The 22,171-nt window shown below is 43.3% G+C and overlaps 1 protein-coding gene across 3 annotated transcripts in view; it reads right to left on the bottom strand.

The window, feature by feature from the left end:
• Positions 1–22,171, bottom strand: part of dstyk (dual serine/threonine and tyrosine protein kinase) — a 113,866-nt gene that overhangs the window by 15,152 nt on the left and 76,543 nt on the right. For 2 of the 3 annotated variants that reach the window (XM_038819560.1, XM_038819561.1), the window contains exons 4-10: positions 16,282–16,520; positions 14,828–14,911; positions 13,513–13,689; positions 11,620–11,749; positions 10,842–10,998; positions 8,217–8,349; positions 5,263–5,376 (exon numbers count right to left, since the gene is read on the bottom strand). In XM_038819560.1, coding sequence (XP_038675488.1) covers positions 5,263–5,376; positions 8,217–8,349; positions 10,842–10,998; positions 11,620–11,749; positions 13,513–13,689; positions 14,828–14,911; positions 16,282–16,520 — 1,034 coding nt within the window. Of the gene's footprint in view, positions 1–5,229; positions 5,377–8,216; positions 8,350–10,841; positions 10,999–11,619; positions 11,750–13,512; positions 13,690–14,827; positions 14,912–16,281; positions 16,521–22,171 lie in introns of those variants that run through there. The other variant, XM_038819562.1, reaches the window with a different exon arrangement.

The following is a 22,171-nucleotide window of genomic DNA, read 5'->3' as shown; positions in this document are numbered from 1 at the left end:
TAATTGTACTTTGTCGTTCAATGTAACATTTCTGCTGAGGACTTCAGCTGACGATTTAAGTTCTCGTTGCATCCTTTGAAAAAAATCAAGAGGTTTGTCCTCGAACTCGCCATGCTTAGTCTTCAAATGCCTTTGAATTTTTGAGGGTTTTAAACTTTCATTTGCCAGCACTTCCCTGCATCTAATGGACATGGGCCTTGCATCCCGATTTGCATTGGCACAATTAATAAATCCATACCTTAAAAAGTCATCTTTATACTGCTTTGTGCCCGATTTCAGTTCTTCTTAATGGGCTGTTCACCAAAGGCCCTGGAGCTCACCTCAGTGCTGCTTTGTCCTGCTGTGGACTCTCCTGTACAGCTCACACCAACACTGCTTTGTCCTGCTGTGGATTCTCCTGAACAGCTCACACCAACACTGCTTTGTCCTGCTGTGGATTCTCCTGAACAGCTCACACCAACACTGCTTTGTCCTGCTGCGGACCCTCCTGAACAGCTCACACCAACACTGCTTTGTCTTGCTGTGGATTCTCCTGAACAGCTCACACCAACACTGCTTTGTCCTGCTGTGGATTCTCCTGAACAGCTCACACCAACACTGCTTTATCCGGCTCTGGATTCTCCTGAACAGCTCACACCAACACTGCTTTGTCCGGCTGTGGACTCTCCTGAACAGCTCACACCAACACTGCTTTGTCCTGCTGTGGACCCTCCTGAACAGCTCACACCAACACTGCTTTGTCCTGCTGTGGACCCTCCTGAACAGCTCACACCAACACTGCTTTGTCCTGCTGTGGATTCTCCTGAACAGCTCACACCAACACTACTTTGTCCTGCTGTGGATTCTCCTGAACAGCTCACACCAACACTGCTTTGTCCGGCTGTGGACTCTCCTGAACAGCTCACACCAACACTGCTTTGTCCTGCTGTGGATTCTCCTGAACAGCTCACACCAACACTGCTTTGTCCGGCTGTGGACTCTCCTGAACAGCTCACACCAACACTGCTTTGTCCTGCTGTGGACTCTCCTGAACAGCTCACACCAACACTGCTTTGTCCTGCTGTGGATTCTCCTGAGCCACTCTCTTCAGCAGGTTTAGTTGAGAGATCCTGGCCTGTTTGTGTCTCTGGTCCTCTCTCCCTTATAACAAAACGATCCATTTTATATTTTACTGTCCTGTTGCTTGTTTGCTGCTTATAAAATGGAGGAATCGCAATCGCGCCCAAAGCACATGAAATGAAATGAATGAAAATCGCTTATTGTCACGAGTATCCTTCAATGAAGTTACTGTGAAAAGCCCCTAGTCGCCACATTCCGGCGCCTGTCCGGGGAGGCTGGTATGGGAATCGAACCTGGCCTGCTTGGTCTGCTTTATAAGCCAGCGATTTAGCCTTGTGAGCTAAACCAGCCCCGTCGACATTCGGGGGCGTGACCTGCCCTCTGCCTCCCTTTAGGCAGGTGGTTAAATAGATTAGGTAAAAAAAATCTTCCGTGTCTCTGCAGCTGCCGGCATTTTATCAACGTCGGCGGCAAACAGCCTTCAAACTGGCCGCGAACATATTGTTTAAAATATAAAATCGGCCACATTGCGTGTGCATGCCCGATCGTTGGTGCACATGCGCAAAACTATATCGTTTTGTGCCTGCGCACCAATGATTGGGCGCGCACGCGCAATGCGGCCAATTTTATTTTTTTTAAATATGTTCGCGGCCAGTTTGAAGGCTGCTTGCAGCCTACGTTATTAAATGCCGGCTGCTGCGGCTGATTTGCGCGATCGGGAGCGTCGCGAAGGACGACTCCGCGACCCTCCCAACACACGCCCACGACCCACACACGGGTCGTGCCCCCGAGTTTGAAGAACACTGCATTACAGCCAATTATGTACTTCTGAAACATAGTCACTGCTTGACCCATTGAGTCAATGCCAGCTCTTTCCAAGAGAAAAATCAGCTAATCCCAACCCTCTTTCCCCATTTCCTTTCTGTCAAGTATCGGATTCTCTTTCAAAGGTTGTTATCGATAGGGTTTCTAACTCTCCGGAAACTAACGATCAATCATCAGGAAGCGGACAGCGTAATCAAAGATCCCTCCCAACCGGTTTATTCAATCTTCCATCGGGCAGGAGATACAAAAGTCTGAGAACACGCAGGTTCAAAATCAGCTTCTTCCCCACTGTTACCAGACTCCTAAATTAACCTCTTATGGACTGAATTGATCTCTTTGCACATCTTTTCTACTGAGCAGTACTCCACTCCTGTATACTTCACCCGATGACCGTCTTTTATATACATTGTGTATTTTATGTTTGCCCTTTGTCTTTTTACGTACGGAATGATCTGTGTTTTTTTTAATGTATGGAATGATCTGTGTGAACTGAATGCAGAACAATACTTTTCACTGTACTTCGGTACACCTGACAATAAACAAATCTGAGGCTGGTTTAGCACAGGGCTAAATCACTGGCTCTGAAAGCAGACCAAGGCAGGCCAGCAGCATGGTTCAATTCCCGTACCAGCCTCCCTGAACAAGCGCCGCAATGTGGCGACTAGGGGCTTTTCACAGTAACTTCATTTGAAGCCTACTTGTGACAATAAGCAATTTTCATTTTCAAATCTAATCCAAAATTCAAGCTGGAGCCAAACGACTATTACTATAGAATACATTTGGCAGAACTCATTTATGTACTCTATTCATTATTTAATGAAGCCCAGGCCACGATATGTTAAAATCACAGACTGTAATTTTATCATAAAGGTTACATCAATGTTGGATGACTCATTCTTACATTTCATTGTCTTTTTCCCAGAACTATTTCCGTATGTGCATACTTCATTGTCTTTAATGAAAGAATATTTTAAGCATTTGACACATACAAAAAATAGAGTTAGAAATGAAGGGTTTCCATTGTCAACTAGATGTGCGTTATTTCTCTTCCAATCTTATTGTTTAAACATTGAAGGAACAAGGCTTACTTCATAATACAAAGCAAGAAAGGTTGAGAAAATTAATTTAATCTCAAAAATGAAATACAACAGATGTCAAAGGTTATAATATCCAAAGATGTCAATTTTCCTCCTTCTACATAATAGTTGCGAAAACCAGTTAACTTTAGTGTTCAACATGGAAGATGAAGTTAAATCGAATTAATGCCCAGACCAATTAATAAAGAACGCAGCTTGTAAACCCAGTGTCAGTATCAAGAACTTTGTAACTTCCCTGACCTTATCACCCATGACGGAAGCTGTGGTCAATTTTTCTAATTCCCATTAGCCACTCCTGCAGGAAGTGTGGGGATATTAAATGCTATGTAGTTATATGATCTAACATACAAGACTAAATTACTAAAATCATTTCAAATTGGAGATGGCATAGAACCACCAAATTGCACTGGATTCAAAACTAAGCAATTCAAGGGACGGGGGGGGGGGGAACGGGGGAAACAGGGGAGGAAAGCACAGGCCTATTTACAGCACAACACTGTTCCACAAATAGCGTCTCGAGAGGGAGAGGAGAAACTACACCCCTTGACTCAGCTGAAACATCGAAAAAATGAAGATAGAAGCCCGATTCACAAGTTTGTCTTGGTGGTGAAGAGGGAGAATAAAGAAAAGTACAGAACAGGAAAAGGCCCTTCGGCCCTCTATGCCTGTACTGATCATAATGCCCTGGCTACAAAAAACACCCTTCTGCCCTCGCTCTGTCCATATCCCTCTTCATGTACCTCCCATTCATGTACCCATCCAGATGCCTTTTAAATGTCGCTAATGTGCTGCTTCCACCACATCCAGTGGCAGCGCATTCCAGGCACCCACCATTCTCTGCGTGAAAAACTTACCCCGCACATCTCCTTTAAACTTTTCCCCCTCTCACCTTGAATCTGTGCCCCCTTGTAACTGACACTTCCACCTATGGAAAAAGCCTCTAACTATCCACCCTGTCTATGCCTCTCAGAATTTCGTAGACCTCCATCAGGACACCTCTCAACCTCGTCTTTCCAGTGAAAACAATCCTAGTTTATTCAACCTCTCCTCATAGCTAGCACCCTCGAGACCAGGCAACATCCTGGTGAGCCTTCTTTGCACTCGAGCTTCCATGTCTTTCTGATAATGTGGTGATCAGAACTGCACGTAATACTCCAAATGCGGCCTAACCAAGATTTTATATAGCAGCAACATGATTTCCCAACTGCTGTGCTAATTGGGAGGAAGGCAAAATTGATACAAGTTGATCTACAAGTTTGGACAAATTGGCTGAACGTTTTGTTTCCACTTCTGTACCTTGCTATTCACAATAAAATGGAAAGTTGCTTTGTACCAATATTTCCTCACATTCATAGCTAGATTATTGATTGCATAAGCAAGGGTACTATGAACCAAATCTTACTTCTCCCGTAATGGATGAGTATTTCACTACTAGAGCACAGATAGGAAAGCTATGAAATTCTCCCCATCATCTCCAAAGGTGGAAAAATACTAAGCTGCAAATAAATTGAGTGTACAGGGTAAACATACCTGGTCAGATATATGTTAGAGAGGAAACAAAACAGCATTTCATATTTTTAAAAATAACACAAGTGAAGATATTAGATAAATTGGAATTATTCTCCTTGCAGCAGAGAAAGTTTAAGGGGAGATTTGATCATGCTCAAAATTGAGGGAATGGAATCGGGTAAATAAGAACTGTTTCCACTGGCAGGAGTGTTGACGATCAAAGGACACAGATTTAAGACAATTGGTTATTTAAAAAATCCAGGGGTTCGGGAAGTAAGAATTATTTTATGCAATACATTATGATCTAAAATGCACTGACTAAATGAGGAAAACTGATTAAATGTAATTTTCAATAGGGAATTGGATATTTACTTGAAAATGACATTTTCAGGGTTATGGGGAAAGTGGACAGTGGGAATAATAGTTAGCTCTTTCAAAGAGCCAACACAGACACTGTAGGGTGAAGGTCCTCCTTCTGTGCATTGTGATTCTATGGAAATTTGAACTTGATGAGAAGTGGAATCAATCCACAAGTGATGAAAGAATTTTTCCAAAAAGCTGTCCTTAGTCCAGTGAGAAGCAAATGCCTTGGTCTATTCGGGCTGTTCTCTAACACTGCTTCAGGTGAAGACTGAAAGAGATGAACGAATTTGAAGGAATACATTGAGATAGTAAGACTCCAGTGAACTAAATAAGCGACCATTCAGTATACAAAAGGCAAGTAAAAGACAACACAAACCTATTAGGTAAAGTCAGAACCTTTAAATCTTACCAAGACATTTTTCAATTTGATGTCTCGATGCACGAGTCCTTGACGGTGGAGAAACCGGATACCTTCCACTACATCGAGAGCAATCAGCAAACGCACTTCAAGCTTCAGGCCAACCTAGAAATTAGAGAACAATTTCTAAATTTAGAGTAAGACTTGTGTCTACAAGAGCTTCAGGCAGTCAGTCAGAAGTCAGAAACAATTTGCGATGGCGTCAAAGTGTACCACTGAAGTTAACTACAGCAAAAGGCACACCAAACCAAGAGATGCAACTCTTCTAGAAGGTTTCGAGTGTTTGAGGTGCTTTCGTTAGATGAATGTGTAAAACAAAAAGCAACATTCAAATCTATGCTCCAGCATCTACTCAAACAATGGCTTAAAGCTTGGACATCCGAAGTGTCAGACAACTGGAATACGACCGAGGTGCCCGTGCGCAACTCCATTTAAAAATAATGGGAAAAGGGCACTGGGTGAGTTTTCCGACGATGACTGTCCCTCGCCATGCTGACTGCATTCGAGAGATAGGAAACTAGCTGACTGATTAGAGTTAATTGTAACAACCAAAAACCGACCTGAGAGCAAACAACTTGCGTTGATTGTGCATCTCAGGTCCCAATAAGCTTCATATATAATGAATCACTTACTGACATGAGTCAACAAAGTAACTATTGTGCCAACATAATGGCCGGTTAAATTAGTTTTAAAAACAGGAGGAATGCTGACCAAGTTACCCAAAGCACCTCTGCTATTTCTGGAAACTCCTGTGTAGGTTTTACAACAGTTCCATTACAATGGTGCCAATGCCCAGACAATTCCACAGGAAGGAGTTTGATCTGGATGAAAACAATAGCTCCATCCCTTTCCATCCCTTGCAGCACGGTAGCATGGTGGTTAGCATAAATGCTTCACAGCTCCAGGGTCCCAGGTTCGATTCCCGGCTGGGTCACTGTCTGTGCGGAGTCTGCACGTCCTCCCCGTGTGTGCGTGGGTTTCCTCCGGGTGCTCCGGTTTCCTCCCACAGTCCAAAGATGTGTGGGTTAGGTGGATTGGCCATGCTAAATTGCCCGTAGTGTCCTAAAAAGCAAAGTTAAGGGGGGGTTGTTTGGGTTACGGGTATAGGGTGGATACGTGGGTTTGAGTAGGGTGATCATTGCTCGGCACAACATCGAGGGCCGAAGGGCCTGTTCTGTGCTGTACTGTTCTATGTTCTACAGCAGGGGTGGGCAAACTTTTCCGTGCAAGGGCCACATTCAGAAATTCACAATTTTAAAGGGCCGCATAGTATATTAAGTAAAATAATTAATATTTAAAATAGCCAAAATAAAAGGTTTTTTAAAGGGAAAAAAAGCAATTAATTTTATTAATTAATATTTTAAAGTAGAAACTTCACATGAAACACATGTTGTGCCGAGCAATGATCACCCTACTCAAGTCAACGTATCCACCCTATACCAGTAACCCAACAGCCCCCCCCCATTAACCTTAAAATTAAAAAAAAAAGAATTTTTAAAAAAAAAAATTATTTTTTTTAATGACTTGATCTTGGTGGGCCGCATAAAGACCTTTGGCGGGCCGCATGCGGCCCGCGGGCCGTAGTTTGCCCACCCCTGTCCTACAGCATACCATGATGGAACTCCTTAAAATCACGACGAGACATACAAACAATAATCCTCTGTATGGATCTGTTGTCACTGCTTTATGCAGCCCCATGTCATTAAATTATTTCCCCCTCTATTCACCCACTTAACTAAATCAGGCTAAAAAAAAGGCAACACTATTACTCACTATTTTATTTTGAATTACACTAAATTTATATAGATTCCTGAAGTTATATTAAATTACTTGGCGTGCTGTGAATAGTTTTGATCATCAGACCATAAAAAGCATGAAAGAAGTTGCAATAGATGATTTACAGGAATAATACCAAAAGTGGAATGATTGAACACACTGAAGCTCTCTTCTCTACAAGAGACACGCTGGGGTGAACTGATAAGAGGCCTTTGTTATGAAGTGTTTAATACAGGAAGGTTCTATTTGGATAGTAAATATCACAGTCACTTTAAAGACTCAATTTAGGAGAAACTTCTTTACCCAGAGAGTAACTGGAATGGGGAGCATAACCACAAGAGGTGGTTATGGAGAACAGTATCATGTATTTAAGGGGAAGATGGATAAATGAGAGGGAGGGAAGAATATGTTAATTGAGTCAGAGGCAGAGAGGCGCAGAGAGGCGCAGAGAGGCGCAGAGAGGCGCAGAGAGGCGCAGAGAGGCGCAGAGAGGCGCAGAGAGGCGCAGAGAGGCGCAGAGAGGCGCAGAGAGGCGCAGAGAGGCGCAGAGAGGCGCAGAGAGGCGCAGAGAGGCGCAGAGAGGCGCAGAGAGGCGCAGAGAGGCGCAGAGAGGCGCAGAGAGGCGCAGAGAGGCGCAGAGAGGCGCAGAGAGGCGCAGAGAGGCGCAGAGAGGCGCAGAGAGGCGCAGAGCATCTGCATTAAGTGGTGCAGATAATTTACTAATTACACCTCCATATCATCCACAGCAAGGAGGGTTTCCTCGTTGCCAGACCGGAGAATAACAAAATCTTGGTAAAAGGTGGTAGATCTGATCTTGCTAGTGCAGACACGGAGAAATTTTTTCGCTTTGTGGTGAAATCGAAACCAAACGCCACAATCTTAAATTTAAACCCAAGGACCTTCAGGATTGCTATCAGGAAGCCTCACTGCGCCACACAGCAGACACAAATCAGAGACTCATTCTCCTAAAGGTTGTGAATGTAGGAGTCAACTGGACAGGATCACTAGATTTTCATGGGCAAGGTTGTGAAGGGAAATCGAGCAAAATCTGGGACATAAAGTTTAGGGGCAGATCAGTCACTGCTTACTTGACTGGAGGAGCTGAATAAAGCTCCAAGATGGAGCCCAGAGTCTACTGCAGAAGAGCAGTCAGCTGCCTTTGTGTTTACCTTCAGTCCAGCATAGAGATCTCGGTGTAGTCGCTCCATGATCAACAGGACAGCAATGCTGGATCCACCTCCATAACTGTAGTCTATTACTGATCCATGAAGGTCAACCAGTCGCTCATGTCTGGGTAAAGATCTATTGGAGGAAGAAATAAAGAACTGATTTTCAATTTTAGAAACACAGTTCAAACTTTGTTAAACATTCTGAATTGTAATGTTAAACAATGACAACCAATGTAGATTTCTTCATTTCTATCTCTCTGGACTTGAATTTGGAAACAGTAACATATATATCTCTTATTTTATTCTTTCAAATTAGTGGTGTTTCTAATTTTAAACTTAGGGACCCGGGTTCAATTCCAGCCCCAGATCACTGTCCGTGTGGAATTTGCACATTCTCTCAGTGTCTGCGTGGGTCTCTTTCCTCCTCCTCTTCCCCCCCACACAACCCAAATATGTGCAGGGTAGGTGGATTGGCCACGCTAAATTGCCCCTTAATTGGAAAACAATAATTGGGTATTCAAAATTTATAACTTGCCTGTTCAGAGCAGATTATTCCCTCAGATCTTTTAAATGTTTGTTGCAAAGTGTCATGCCAGGGCATTTCTTAACACCATTGACCACGGTTCCTCAACACCATCCAAATACCAACTCTACATCTTGAATGTCCCTCGTCTCTCTATTATTTAATATTACAAGAAAACCTCTGACATCCAACATCCAGGCTTCAATCTCACCCAAGAACATGTGGATAATCCTCAATAAAATAAGGAGTGGACAGGTTGGATGTGGCCATTTATGTACGTGGCACCTCAAAAGCTCATCTGGCTGCAACTGCAGTAACCCTGATCAAACCAGGCAGCACTCAACGTTTAGGATGACATCTTGGGAGTTAACACTTGCTCCCCTGCAGGGAATTGGACTGGTTAGGGAATTTGACATGAAAACTGTGGCAAAAGATAATAATAATCACTTATTGTCACAAGTCGGTTTCAGTGAAGTTACTGGGAAAATCCCCTAGTCGGCACCTGTTCAGGGAGGCCGATACGGGAATTGAACCCGCGCTGCTGGCCTTGTTTTGCATTACAAGTAAGCTGTTTAGCCCACTGTTCTAAACCAGCCCCAAGCTGGGGTTTAGCTCGGGAGTTAAAGCTGCTCCACCAAGCTCTCCAAAATCAAGTAAAAACCAGATGTAGCTCCAATGAAAGCAAAATATGGTGGATGCTGGAGATCTGAATTAAAAACACAAAAGTGCGGGAAATACTCAGCAGATCTGGCTGCATCTGTGGAGGGGGAACAGGGTTAATGTTGAGTCCAATATGACTCTTCTTTGGAACAGGCGCCAGTAATATGAAGCCTCCTGTGAATTCTTCCAATTTTGCAAAGTGGCTGTCCAATGGGAATTTGGTGCAAGACCAATCCTCACAGGACTAGGTAGAAGGCAGAAATAGAACAAATTCATTTCAAGTAATACCAATGAGACCCTAGTGTTAGTCAAGATTGTGTGTTTTATTAGTATTTAAAGAGGAGGATAACCAGAGAAAAAGTAGGCCCATTCGAGACCAAGTGGTAATCGAAGTGTGGAGCCGAAAGACGAAGGTGAGATTTTATTAAATGAGTACTTTGCATCTGTGTTCACTATGGAGAAGGGCGATATAGGGATAGAAAGCAGGGAGGGGGACTGTGATATAATTAAACAGATCAGCATTGAGAGGAAGGAGGTGTCAGCAGTTTTAGTGGGCTTAAAAGAGGATAACCCCCCCAGGACCAGATGAGATGCATCCTAGGCTGCTCGGTGAGGCAAGAGGGGGGATTGCAGAGGTCTGACTTCAATGTTCATGTCTAACAATTACATTTTTCAAGGGGACTGGGAGCATAGATGAGGGCAGTGCAATTGAAATAGTCCACGTGGACTTCAGTAAGGCTTTTGACAAAGTTCCCCATTGGAAATTGATCAAGAAATAAGAGTCCATGCGATCCAGAACAATTTGGCAAATCGGATCCAAAATTGGATTAGTGGCAGGAGGGTGTTGGCCAAAGGTTGTTTTTGTGATTGAGGTGTATAAAATTATGAGGGACATATGGATAGGAAGAAACTTTTCCCGTTAATAGTGGGGTCAATAACCAGGAGCATAGATTTACGGTAATGGGCAGGAGATTTAGAAGGGATTGGGGGGGGGGGGGGGGGGGGGGGGGGGGGAAGAGATCTGGAACTCTCAGCCTGAAATTGTGGTAGATGCAAGAATTCTCCTCATCATTGAAGCAGCTTTTACTTGAGCACCTGAAACACCATAACATACAAGGCTACGCACCAAATGCTGGAAAACGGCCTTAGAATAGATCGGTGCTTCATGGTCGGTGCAGCCACGATGGGCCGAAAGGCCTTTTTCTGTGCTGCAAAATTCTGACTTTATGAAAACTAGAGTTCAGCGTTAAAATCCTGACGAGACCAACTGTAGCAGGACCAGCACACCCTCTGAAACCAGTTTACACCAGTCACTGACTCTTCTGGTTGCGTGGATTATCATGCAGAATATAAATGTATGTACGATTAGACAAGGTCCGCCAAGAAAGACTGAAGATTTTTTGTGAAACAACACTAGATATCAAGCTCAGCACAGATCCTACCTGGTGTAGTGGAATTCTAGTGCAAGGTCATTCCAATGTTTGTCATCTGGAGGCACGACAGACTTCAGTGCACAGGGTGAGTGGCCAGCCCAGCTATCGCACAGATACACAACTCCATACTGGCCACGGCCCAGCTCACGCCCTAATTTAGGTTTACCTGTGTGAGAGAGTCAAACACAATTAGAGTAGTGTTTAGTTGTGGGCACTGCACCCGGGGAAGAATATATTGGCCCTCCAGCACAGGCTCCCTAGGAAGGTTAAAAGGCTTAAATGATGACTGGCTGCAGAGAGTTTTATTCCCTCGCGTATAGATGATCACGGGTGATCTAATCAAGGTGCTTATGAGCTTTCAATCACCCTATTTCCTCTAGTGGGGAAGTCCAGAGCAAGAGGATATAACCACACAGATTTGGCCTGGGCCATTTAGGGGCAGAGTTAGGAAATACGTTTTCACACAATAGGGGACTGGAAATTTGGATATCCCTCACTGAAAAAAACTGTTGAAGCTGGAGTCAATTGAAATTTTATAATCGGAGACAGACAAGATAAGGTTAAAAACCAAAGCAGGTAGATGGAGTGAAGATAAGTTAGCCCGGATTTAATTGAATCAGCTCAAGAGGCTGAATTTCCCATTTCTGTTCCTATTGCAGGGAGACGTATTTAATATGACATAGTGGGAATGTTATGCCACGCACATGTTACCGAACCATCAGACCTTTAAAACAAAAGCCCCCCAAACGCCAAGCAACAAAAAGACCTGCAAAAAAAGCAACCTTACCATGCAGCAGCAAATCCCGGAGAGAACGACTTTCCAGTGAAAGACGAGCTAGGCGTGGGGCGTGATCTTTCCTTACTTTCAACCACATATCTTCAGTTTTTTCAAGCCGTCCCGAAAGCCCTGTTTCAAGCTGTGGAGGAACAGCAGAGAAATCGAACCGTCTGAAGAATTTAAGGGGAAGTCAATGCGTTGAAAGTGAAGTTAGATAAATGTGTGGGAAAATGGATAGGATATGTTGGAGTGCGAACAAAAAGATAGTGGGGGAGGGGTGAACAGGGAGGTTTATCTGGAGCATAAACACTGGCAAAAAAAAAACTGGGCAGAATGGCCTGCTGCAATTAATTCTATGCATCACACTTTGGTGATACCCTTCATTTGTGCATTTTAATTTTTTTATCAGGGGATAAGTGGCGCAGTCTTGATTTTGATTTTGAACCAAATAGGAAAGCCAATTTGTGCATCATTTCTCAGAAAAATGTCTCAGAAAAGGCCCAAAGTGTTTCACACAGTTAGTTACTTTGCAGCACAATTACATAAAATAGCCATTTTACACACAGCAAGATTCTACAAGCAGCAATGAGATGAAATATCAATTAATCTGGGGGTGCTTTGAAAGAACGCTGACTGGTGTATTCGCTGGGTGAGAAGAAATTTCCCCTAATTAAGTGTTTGGTAGACTAAAGATATTGTTTGCAGTCGTCTCTTCAAACTTCATTTTCTCAATACCAACTTCTTGGCTACCATTACCTAAGACTGTCTATTACCAGCCCCATAGCCTGACTCAGTCTTCCCCTTCTCAGCTCATCTGCACCTTTGTCTGCTCTAGACTCGACTAATCCAATCTCGTCACACTGGCCTTCCACAATTTACCCTCTGCAAACTGGAGGTCATATAAAACTTGGATGACCATGTCTTAACTTGCATCATCTAGTGTTTGGTGACTTATATTGGCTCCTGGTTCAGAAACATATTGATTTTTTTTTTAAAAGCACATCCTTGTTTTCAAATCCCTTCATGGCCCTGTCCTTCCATCTCTACAACCTCCTCCAGCCCCACAATCCTCAAAATATTTGCACTCCTCTAACTCCGGGCCCTTAAGCATCACTGATTTTAAATTGCTCCACCATTGACAGCCACGCCTTCAATTGCTTGGCCCCAAACTCAAAGAATTTCTTCCCTACACAAATCGGCCGCATGACACTTTTTCCCTTTGAGACATTCCTCAAAATCTAACTCGGAGCAAATTTGCAGTCATTTAACCCAATATCTCCTCACATAGCTGCCATGTTTTGCTTTGAGATACTCCAATAAAGCACTCTGGGATGTTTTCTGTTAAAAGCACGGTACAAATATTAGTAGCTACTGTCAAGAAAGGCAGCTCTGCATTTCTAAAGCACCTTTATAACCACTGGACATCACCATGTGCTTTACAGCCAAATTAAGAACTTTAAGTGTAATCAATTGTACCAAAGGAATATGCAGTGTGGGAAACATGGCAGCCAATCCACACACAGCAAGATCCCACAAATAGCAATGTAATCATGACCACATATGCTGTTATTTTTAAACAAATTATGTTGGCGGAGGTATAAATATTGACCAGGACACCATGAGAACTTCCAATTCTTATTTGAAGTCATACCTCAGGATCTTTTATGTCCAGAGAAGGCACGTTTCATCCACGACTGAATGTGTGTCAGTGAGATTTTGTGGCAAGGTCTCTAGATGGAACTAAAACCCACAATCTTCTGACTCAGGCCAGATTCAGACAAGGCTGACAAGAAGCTACAGCCTTTCAACCGCAGAGACTGGTTAAGGAAGTGAACAGGATCTATAATCATGCTTGAAGTACAAGTGCAAGTGCTTTAATATATTTGATCAACATGAACAAACCTGTCGTAGAGAGGCAGCAAATGCTTCATGAGAACTGTTGAGCCGAGTGCGGAACTGACTACATATACTCTTGGCAAGTTTTGATGCACAGAGGCTCTCTATGGCGTCTTGAGCAATTTTCCTTTTCCACTCAATTGTCACAGAAGGGGGATGTACCCAAGGCATCCTATGAATAATCTACAGGGAAAGAAAAGAGACAAACAATAAATTTCCAAAATTTTCTAACAAGGAACCTCACCAATCTCTGGATAACCAGCCTCGAGATTTAAAAAGAAATGATATAGCTTCAGTTTCTTCAATTGTTTTTTCCTTGCAAGGTGCGGATTCTTGCAGAGATGCAGTTCCATGGGTTCCAACAGCCCTCCGGTACATCATCCAAGTGGTCAGTCTTCATGAATGTGTTTACAAAGAATAAACTAGCAGATTACTAGATTATAGAGGACACATCTGGTCATTCACACGCACTTTCCAGCAGGGAGCACTGGACTGCATTCAGGAATGCAGGCCCCGGTTGCACTTCCTCTCAGCTCCCTATTACTGAAAATAGAAAAAGTGAGGGCAAGTACAATGGCTCAACTTGCAAATCCCCTGCTTACATCCAGCAACTCAATATGCACCAGCAAGGGATGGAATTCTTCTGTTCTACAAGAGTGAGAATATACAAGTTCGTTATTAAGGAAAGTCATTGCTAATGCACCCCAATTTAATTGAAATTGCACTGAACTGCAATAATTATTCACCAATCATCAGAAAACTAACCATTCATTGACAATCGTACTCCTGATATTTATTTTACCACAGCCAAAATATACTTCATGACCGTTCGCTTGTGAGGTCAATTACCTGCAATTAAGCCCAGTGTTTTCCAATCAAAATGTTCAGCACAACAGCACATTTAGCAATTGATGAGACAATTTTCAACATTAGGGGCATTAAAAAAAGGATAGGCCTTTCAACACGAATGACAAGGAGAGATGTCCAATAATTTGGAGATATTGCACTGGAATGAGGAAACATGGAACACCTGAAACGGTAGCTTTGGGGGTCAGTTAGCTGGACGGCTGGTTTATGATGCGGAGCGACACCAACAGCACGGATTCAATTCCCATACTAGCAGAGGTTATGCATGAAGGCCCGCCTTCTCAACCTTGCCCCTCACCTGAGGTGTAGTGACCATCAAGTAAAATCATCACCAGTCAGCTCCCTCTCTTAAAAAGGGGAGAGCAGCCTATGGTCCTCTGGGACTGTGGTGACTTTGATCCAGTGAGACTTTGATCACTGGTGTAATCAAATTAACAGAAGCAAGCAAATTTACCTGTTTAATCTGCTCCCAAAGCAGCCGGGACACAGTTGATCCTGAATGGAATGTCACCTCAACGTGATAAGCAGCATTTAAAATCTAGAAAAAGACAACAATATTTTGCAAAAAACTGAAAAGATACAATTCACAGCACAAGTAGCATATTGAGACATGGCTTGTGGTAAAGGATGCTGATTGGGGACGAAGATAGTGGCTTTGGATGTCTGGCTCTCAAAGCTGTCATTTTTTTGTTTGGGTCTGTTCTAAACTCATCGATAGAGATTGATTAACAGCAAAACTAAAGAGCCGGTCATTGACTTCAGGAAGCGAAGCATCGTACACACCCCTGTCTGCATCAATGGGCAGAGGTGGAGATGTGTGACAGCTTCAAATTCCTAGGTGTGCACATCAACAATCTGTCCTGGTCTACCCCCATCGACGCTACAACCAAGAAAACACAACAGCGCCTATACTTTCTCAGAAAACTATGGAAATTTGGCATGCCCACATTGGCTCTTACCGACTTTTACAAGTGCACCATAGAAAGCCTCCTATCTGGCTGCATCACAGCCTGGTATAGCAACAGCTCGGCCGAAGACCGCAAGAAACCTCAGAGAGTTGTGAACACAGCCTAGTCCATCACACAAACCTGCCTCGTATCCATTGACTCTGTCTACACCACCCGCTGCCTTGGGAAAGCAGGCAGCATAATCAAAGACCCTCCCACCCGGGTTATTCTCTCTTCCAAACTCTTCCATCGGGCAGAAGATACAAAAGTCTGAGAACATGCACCAACAGATGCAAAAATAATTTCTTCCCCACTATTACCAGACTCCTGAATGACCCTCTTATGGACTGATCTGATCTCTTGACACATCTTTTCTACTGAGTAGTACTCCACTCCGTGTGCTTCACCCGATGCCTGTGTCTATGTATTTACATTGTGTATTTATGTTTGCCCTACAGATTTTTTTTCATGTATGGAATGATCGGACTACTGTACACAGAACAATACTTTTCACCGTACCTTGGTACATGTGACAATGAACAAATCCAATCCAATGATTAGTCCATTCTATTATGGCATAGCATCTGACTAACCAAGGTGGGAGAAGGCAAACTTGATGGGCCTGGATCTATTTTTGCCCATCAAAACCTACAAATCCAGAGGTTGCTCTCTATTCCAAGATTCACACGCTCTTTAGCCCAAGCTCAATGTGCCAATGGGGCCTCCCAACCACCGAGGCTCTCAACTCCCACTTGCTGGAAATAAGATCAAAATAAACTCTCATCTCCTCTCAAGATTCCATTCACCACAATTCTGGCAAAAGAACGAGACGCTATTTGAAAAACATTAGAGCTTTAGGGCAGAGTTTTCATGGTGTGCAACCATAAACCAACCAAGGTTGTGCAGCTCTGAGAATTCTCTTTGCATTCAGCTTGTGATGGTGAACCCACTGTCGACACACCTGTTTCAGGTGATTGCTGGTGGCATTGTTCATGGCCGAATCTTGATTGGATTTCTCCAGGCTCTTGAGGCAGCGCTCGAGGGTCCCGACAAAACTCTCTCGAAGGTAGTCTACGGAGCTGATGAGCTTATTGGCGACCGCTTGATTTAACCGAGAAATAATCAACTCTTGAATCTGTTTGATGCAGCACTTAATGTCCTTATTGCCAACAGTCTCACCATTCTCCGAGATGATTATGTCTGGGGAGGGGTGGAGAGGATACAAAATGTAAGAGGTACAATTAACCTGACTGACATCAGACTAGTACTGGAAAAACATATTTCATTTTAATGATGCAATGGCGCGACTTTCTCTAAAGTATATCGATGATGGAATTAAAGGTGCAAAAGTCTCATTTAATCAATGCACGCTCGCCACATCATACATTTAATTTCAGAAAAATTTGGAGAAACGGTGAAAGCATCCAGTAAATGGTCCATGACTGAATACAAATTCATTAGTAGATCATTTTATATAGAGATGGTGACGGCATAGTGGTAATGTCACTGGACTAGCAATCCAGAGGCCCAGGAGAATGCTCTGGGGACACCATCTCACAATAATGAATTGACCATTTCAGACCAAAATGGAAGGAAAAAATAAGAAAAAAAAAAAAGAGAGGGTTGTGAATTCTCTACCTCCGAGGGTTTTGGATGCTCAGTTGCTGAGTATATTCAAGGCAGAGATTGATTTCTGGACACACTGCACGAAGCGTGGTTGCTAACATTTGGACAGACTCATCTTCCCAAATCTGTTGAACAATTATAACTGCTCACACTCCTGGGTGAAGGTAGAACTCTGATGGCAAGTGTTGGACAACTCTCAAGCTGCTATTTCCACGTGAGCCTTGCAAGTAGATTCACCATATAGCAGTTCATGATCATAATATTCAACACCAAGCTAGAATTTCTGAAAATTCTTCTATGCTATTGCAATGCAATTCCTTTAGATGCTGGCTTATGAAGCAGGACAGTGTCTTCTGCAATGATCTCAACAACCCCTGACTTTGTAATCAATGTCATGCTGGTTCTCTAATTATCTTTTTTAGAACTCTCATATATATGTACAATATGCAAGATGATCACACAAAGCATTAAATACAAAGCACAATTTTGTGTGTGCCATGGCCACCTTCATCTGAACCCTTGCAATAGATTGTACCGTGTGAAAAAATCAAAGATGTATAATTTTAAATGATGAAAGATTATTTTTTATACCAATAGCATTTGAGTGGCAGGCTTGATTATCTCACTCGCTAGATGCAGCCCGTCTGTATAATTCTTGTGCTGGAACTATTATTTTTTAAATTAATTTTTCCAATTAAGAGTCAATTTAAGGTGGCCAATCCACCTCCCCTGCACATCTTTGGGTTGTGCGGGTGAGACCCACGCAGACACTGGAGAATGTGCAAACTCCACACAGACAGTAACCTGGGGCCGGGATCGAATCCGGGTCCTCGGTGCCGCATGGCAGCAGTGCTAACCAATGTGCCACCGTGCTGCTCCTTTGTGCTGGAACTATATCAGACATCGCAGAGTCACCTCTGGGTGGATTTCTCAAAAGCTCATCAGAAGAAACAGTTATACTGCAGACCAGGCAAAGTGTACATAACTGGCTCTTACACAGAATCTACATATTCTGTTTTGCTGAACTGCTTTAACACACAGGGGTTGAATAAGGGTTTGCGGATTTGCAAAACATTGCACTACTTTTGGGCTCCAATGTAATTCTCAAGTTGATGGCCAGAGTTCACAGTCTGATGTTGTTGAATCCTAAGTCCAGTAGGCTGTAACTTGTCTAATTGGAAGATGAGGTGCTGCTCCTGCACTGGGCTTCATTGGAGCATTTCAGCAGGCCAAGGACGGACATGTGGACAGGAGAGCAGAATCGGAGTTGAAATGGCAGCAACAGGACAATCTGGGTTCTACTTGCAGAAGGACCGAATGTGTTCTGCAAAGTGGTCACCAAGTCTGCACTTTGTCTGTCCAATGTAGAGTAGACTGCATTGGGAGCAGCAAATGCAACAGGCCAGATTAATATTGAGATACTGATATCACGTGATATTGAGAGCTATTTCATCCAATTGTCATAACTTGCAGATTGGGGTACCCGACAACAAGGTAAAGATAAAAAACTGAAAATGCTGGATAAACTCAGGAGGTCTGGCAGTATCCGTGGAGAGAGGAACAGAGTTAAAGTTTCGAGTCCATATGACCCTTCTGTATTGCTGTAGAAAAGTAATGTGGACTCAAAACATTAACTCTATTTCTCTCTCCATACAAATTGCCAGACCTGCTGAGTTTATCCAGCATTTTTTGTTTTTATTTCAGATTTCCAAAACCCGCAATATTTTGCTTTTATTTAACACGATAACAATCTTGTGTTCTTTGCCTGCTAAAGGAGAGAAAGTATGGCCAAAGTCATGGACTTGCTCAGCTCTCATTGGGCCATCTGTTAAGTAGGGACAAAGAAAGAATTCGCATTTCATTAGCACCCTTCACAACCCAAAGGAATGAAGCACTTTTGAAATGCAGTCACTGTTGTAATGCACTAATAATCCTTATTAGATTCACAAGTAGGCTTACATTAACACTGCAGTGAAGTTACTGCGAAAATCCCCTCTGAAAATGTAGGAAGGTCAACCCCGACTTTGTGCGCAGAAAGCTCCCACAAACTTGAGAACATGGCAAGATAAGTTTCCTACATTACAACAGTGAAGAAATTCCGAAGTATTAATTATGAAGTGCTATGGGGATGTCCTGAGGTTTTGAAATGTATTTTTGAAATGCAATGCTCTTTAGCTAATGTCCCTTTTGGAAAGAAAAATTGCAATACAAATTGGTCAGCAGAGAGAACTCTTCTAGCAGCAGATAAAATCAGCTGTGGACAGCCTGGCCAGCACCCGATACTCATCATCAGTGATCAGAGCGGCCAGTGCAAAGCCAAGGCCACTTAAAGTACAGAGAACTGCAAACAATGCAAGAATAGTCGAGATGCATGTGGCCAGCCTGGCAATGCATATGGCCCTTGCTGCATAACACACACGACATGTGGTAAACACAAAGTTCAATGCTGACATATTCCCTGCGATGCTAGAACAAGGCAACTTTGCAAGCCACTTGTCCAAGCAACACCAGTTTACAGTTGCTGATCTCAGGAATGCAGGTGAAATTTATCCGGGCGAGAACAAGGAAGAATCTTAATTACTCTCCAAATAAAAGCAAATTACTGCGGATGCTGGAATCTGAAAAAAAACAGAAAATACAGGACAATCTCAGCAGATCTGACAGCATCTGTGGGGGGAGAAGGGAGCTAACCATTTGAGTCTGGATGATTCTTTAACAGAGACTCCAGACTCGAAACTTCAGCTTCCTTTTCTCTCCATAGATGCTGTCAGGCCTGCTGAGATTGTACAGCATTTTCTGTTAATTACTCTCCACATCTTTGGGAATCATTTTTGTGCCCTGTATTTCGCCAAACGAAGTATGTTGCATTTGCAAACATAGTGACCACATTCTTAACGCAGTCAATTGCAACCCAGCAACTTCTACCACCTCAAAAAAGGACAAGGGAATCAGGTAGTTGGGAACATGACCTGAAAGTCCCCCTCCAAGCCACACATAGAACTAGAATTAATAATTAATAATAATCCTTATTGTCACAAATAGGCTTACATTTACACTGCAATGAAGTTACTGTGAAAAGCCCCTAGTCGCCACATTCTGGCGCCTGTTCGGGTACACAGAAGGAGAATTCAGAATGTCCAATTCAATTAACAGCACGTATCTCGAGACTTGTGGGAGCAAGCCGGAGCACCCGGAGGAAACCCACACAGAAAAGGGGAGAACGTGCAGACTCCGCATAGACAGTGACCCAGTGGGGAATCAGACCCTGGAGCTGTGAAGCAACAAAGCCACCCATTGTTCCTTCACTGTCACTGGGTCAAAATCCTGGTATTCCCACCCTAACAGCACTGTGGGTGTACCTACACAACATGGAATCCAGCAGTTCAGCATGATGGCTCACCACCACCACCTCTGCAAGGGCAATTCGGGATGGAAAATAAATGCTGGCCTAGCCAGTGAAGCCGACATCACATACAAAAGTGAAAATAACTGTGAAGCCCTTAGAAATGCTGACAATTTGATGAGCTACTGTCCAAATGCAGAGTCAGCACGCTGCGGAGCAAACACTGCAGTGCAGGAAATGCTAACCGTCAACATGTTAAACCATCTGTCTATTCTAGTGCTTCGGCAGGGCATTAAAGATCCGAACAGCATTATTTACCAAGCAGACATCCACTCGGCCAATGTTGCTTCTCACCAAAAGGTTTGAAACGGATCAGTTGGCCACATTTCATCGTCTGGCACAGACAGACTGACGCTTTTCTCTCTCCAATAAACATTCGCTGCATTTCAGAATGATTCAGCAAATGGAATCTTTTCAAACATTTCAACACCACTTTGTATGAAGCATTATACTCCCGTAGTCTATTACTCTATCCCTTACGGCCCACCTTTAAACCAAACTCTGATTAAGCTTGGGATAAGCTTTTCACTTTAACTTCATTGCAGTCTTAATGTAAGCCTATTTGTGACACTAATAAAGATTATGATCATTATATCATCTTGTGTGGTTCGGTGTCAAAATTGAAGTGTCTGGGTAGGTTTTATGACATTAAAGATACTACATAAATACACGTTGCTGTTGTTAATGTTTGCGTTGAGGTTAATTTTAGAGCTCCTGCAGGGAAATGTCCAACCACAAGGTGTCACTCTGACCATATATCAGTCAGTCATAGCTCCAGACACGAGCATAATTTGCACTTCCAACCTCACCGCAAACAACAAAGGAGCACAAAATACCACAAGTCTGTAGCAAAGTCTTCAGCATCCTTTTGCCCACAATAAATCAATGCTAATTAATTTGGAAGACTTGACACTGCCATATTGGGAAAAGTCACAGCAAGGAGATGAAACGGCCGCTTAATCCATTCTAATAATGTGATGTTCAAGAGAATGTTTGCTATGACATGTTATTCAAAATCTCCCGAGCCTCCTCTGTTCTTTTTTTATAAATTTAGAGTACCCAATTAATTTTTTTTCCAATTAAGGGGCAATTTAGCATGGCCTATCCACGTACCCTGCACATTTTTTTTGGGTTGTGGGATGAAACCCACGCAGGCACGGGGAGAATGAGCAAACTCCACACGGACAGTGACCCAGGGCTGGGATTCGAACCCGGGTCCTCAAGAGCTGCAGTCCCAGTGCTAACCACTGCGCCACCGTGCTGCCCTGCCCCCTCTAATGGAAACAGCCACAGACTCTTCTCATAATTACACATTCTTCAGAGCTATGTGGATTCACTGACGTCACAATAACTATGCAACCTGCAGTTTCATAAGCAGCAGCGTAATTACCATTTCCCATACTGGCACTTTCATCAGTCGGTCAATATAAACAGATTCCTTAATACACTGCAGCTCCACTGACTTTCAAGTAGAGCCAAATTGCATCACAACTCTTGCAGCTGCAGAACGACAGAACGTGTGGAAAATCGGTGCCAGATTGGCAAATCTTTGCGCACAAGTTGTGCACGTTCCAGAATTGCAAAATGAAGGCTGGTACCTTGCACAGATTGCGGTAGTCCGAAGGTTCAGATCCACTTCAGAAGTCGGAACCTGAGTGAGGTACTGAGGGTGTTCTGCACTGTCAAGAGGTGCCTTCTTTCAGAAGAGACATTAAACTGAGGGCCCCCGTACCCCCTCGGAAATTGTAAAAGATTCCATGGTGCCATTGGAAAAAAATCAAGGAAGCTTATCCTGGTTAATATCATGCCTCAGCCAACATCA

This window comes from Scyliorhinus canicula, chromosome 15 (genome assembly GCF_902713615.1).
Source record: "Scyliorhinus canicula chromosome 15, sScyCan1.1, whole genome shotgun sequence".
Taxonomy (NCBI): domain Eukaryota; kingdom Metazoa; phylum Chordata; class Chondrichthyes; order Carcharhiniformes; family Scyliorhinidae; genus Scyliorhinus; species Scyliorhinus canicula.
The sequence above is the reverse complement of the archived record's forward strand: the minus strand, read 5'-3'. Positions and strand labels throughout refer to the sequence as shown.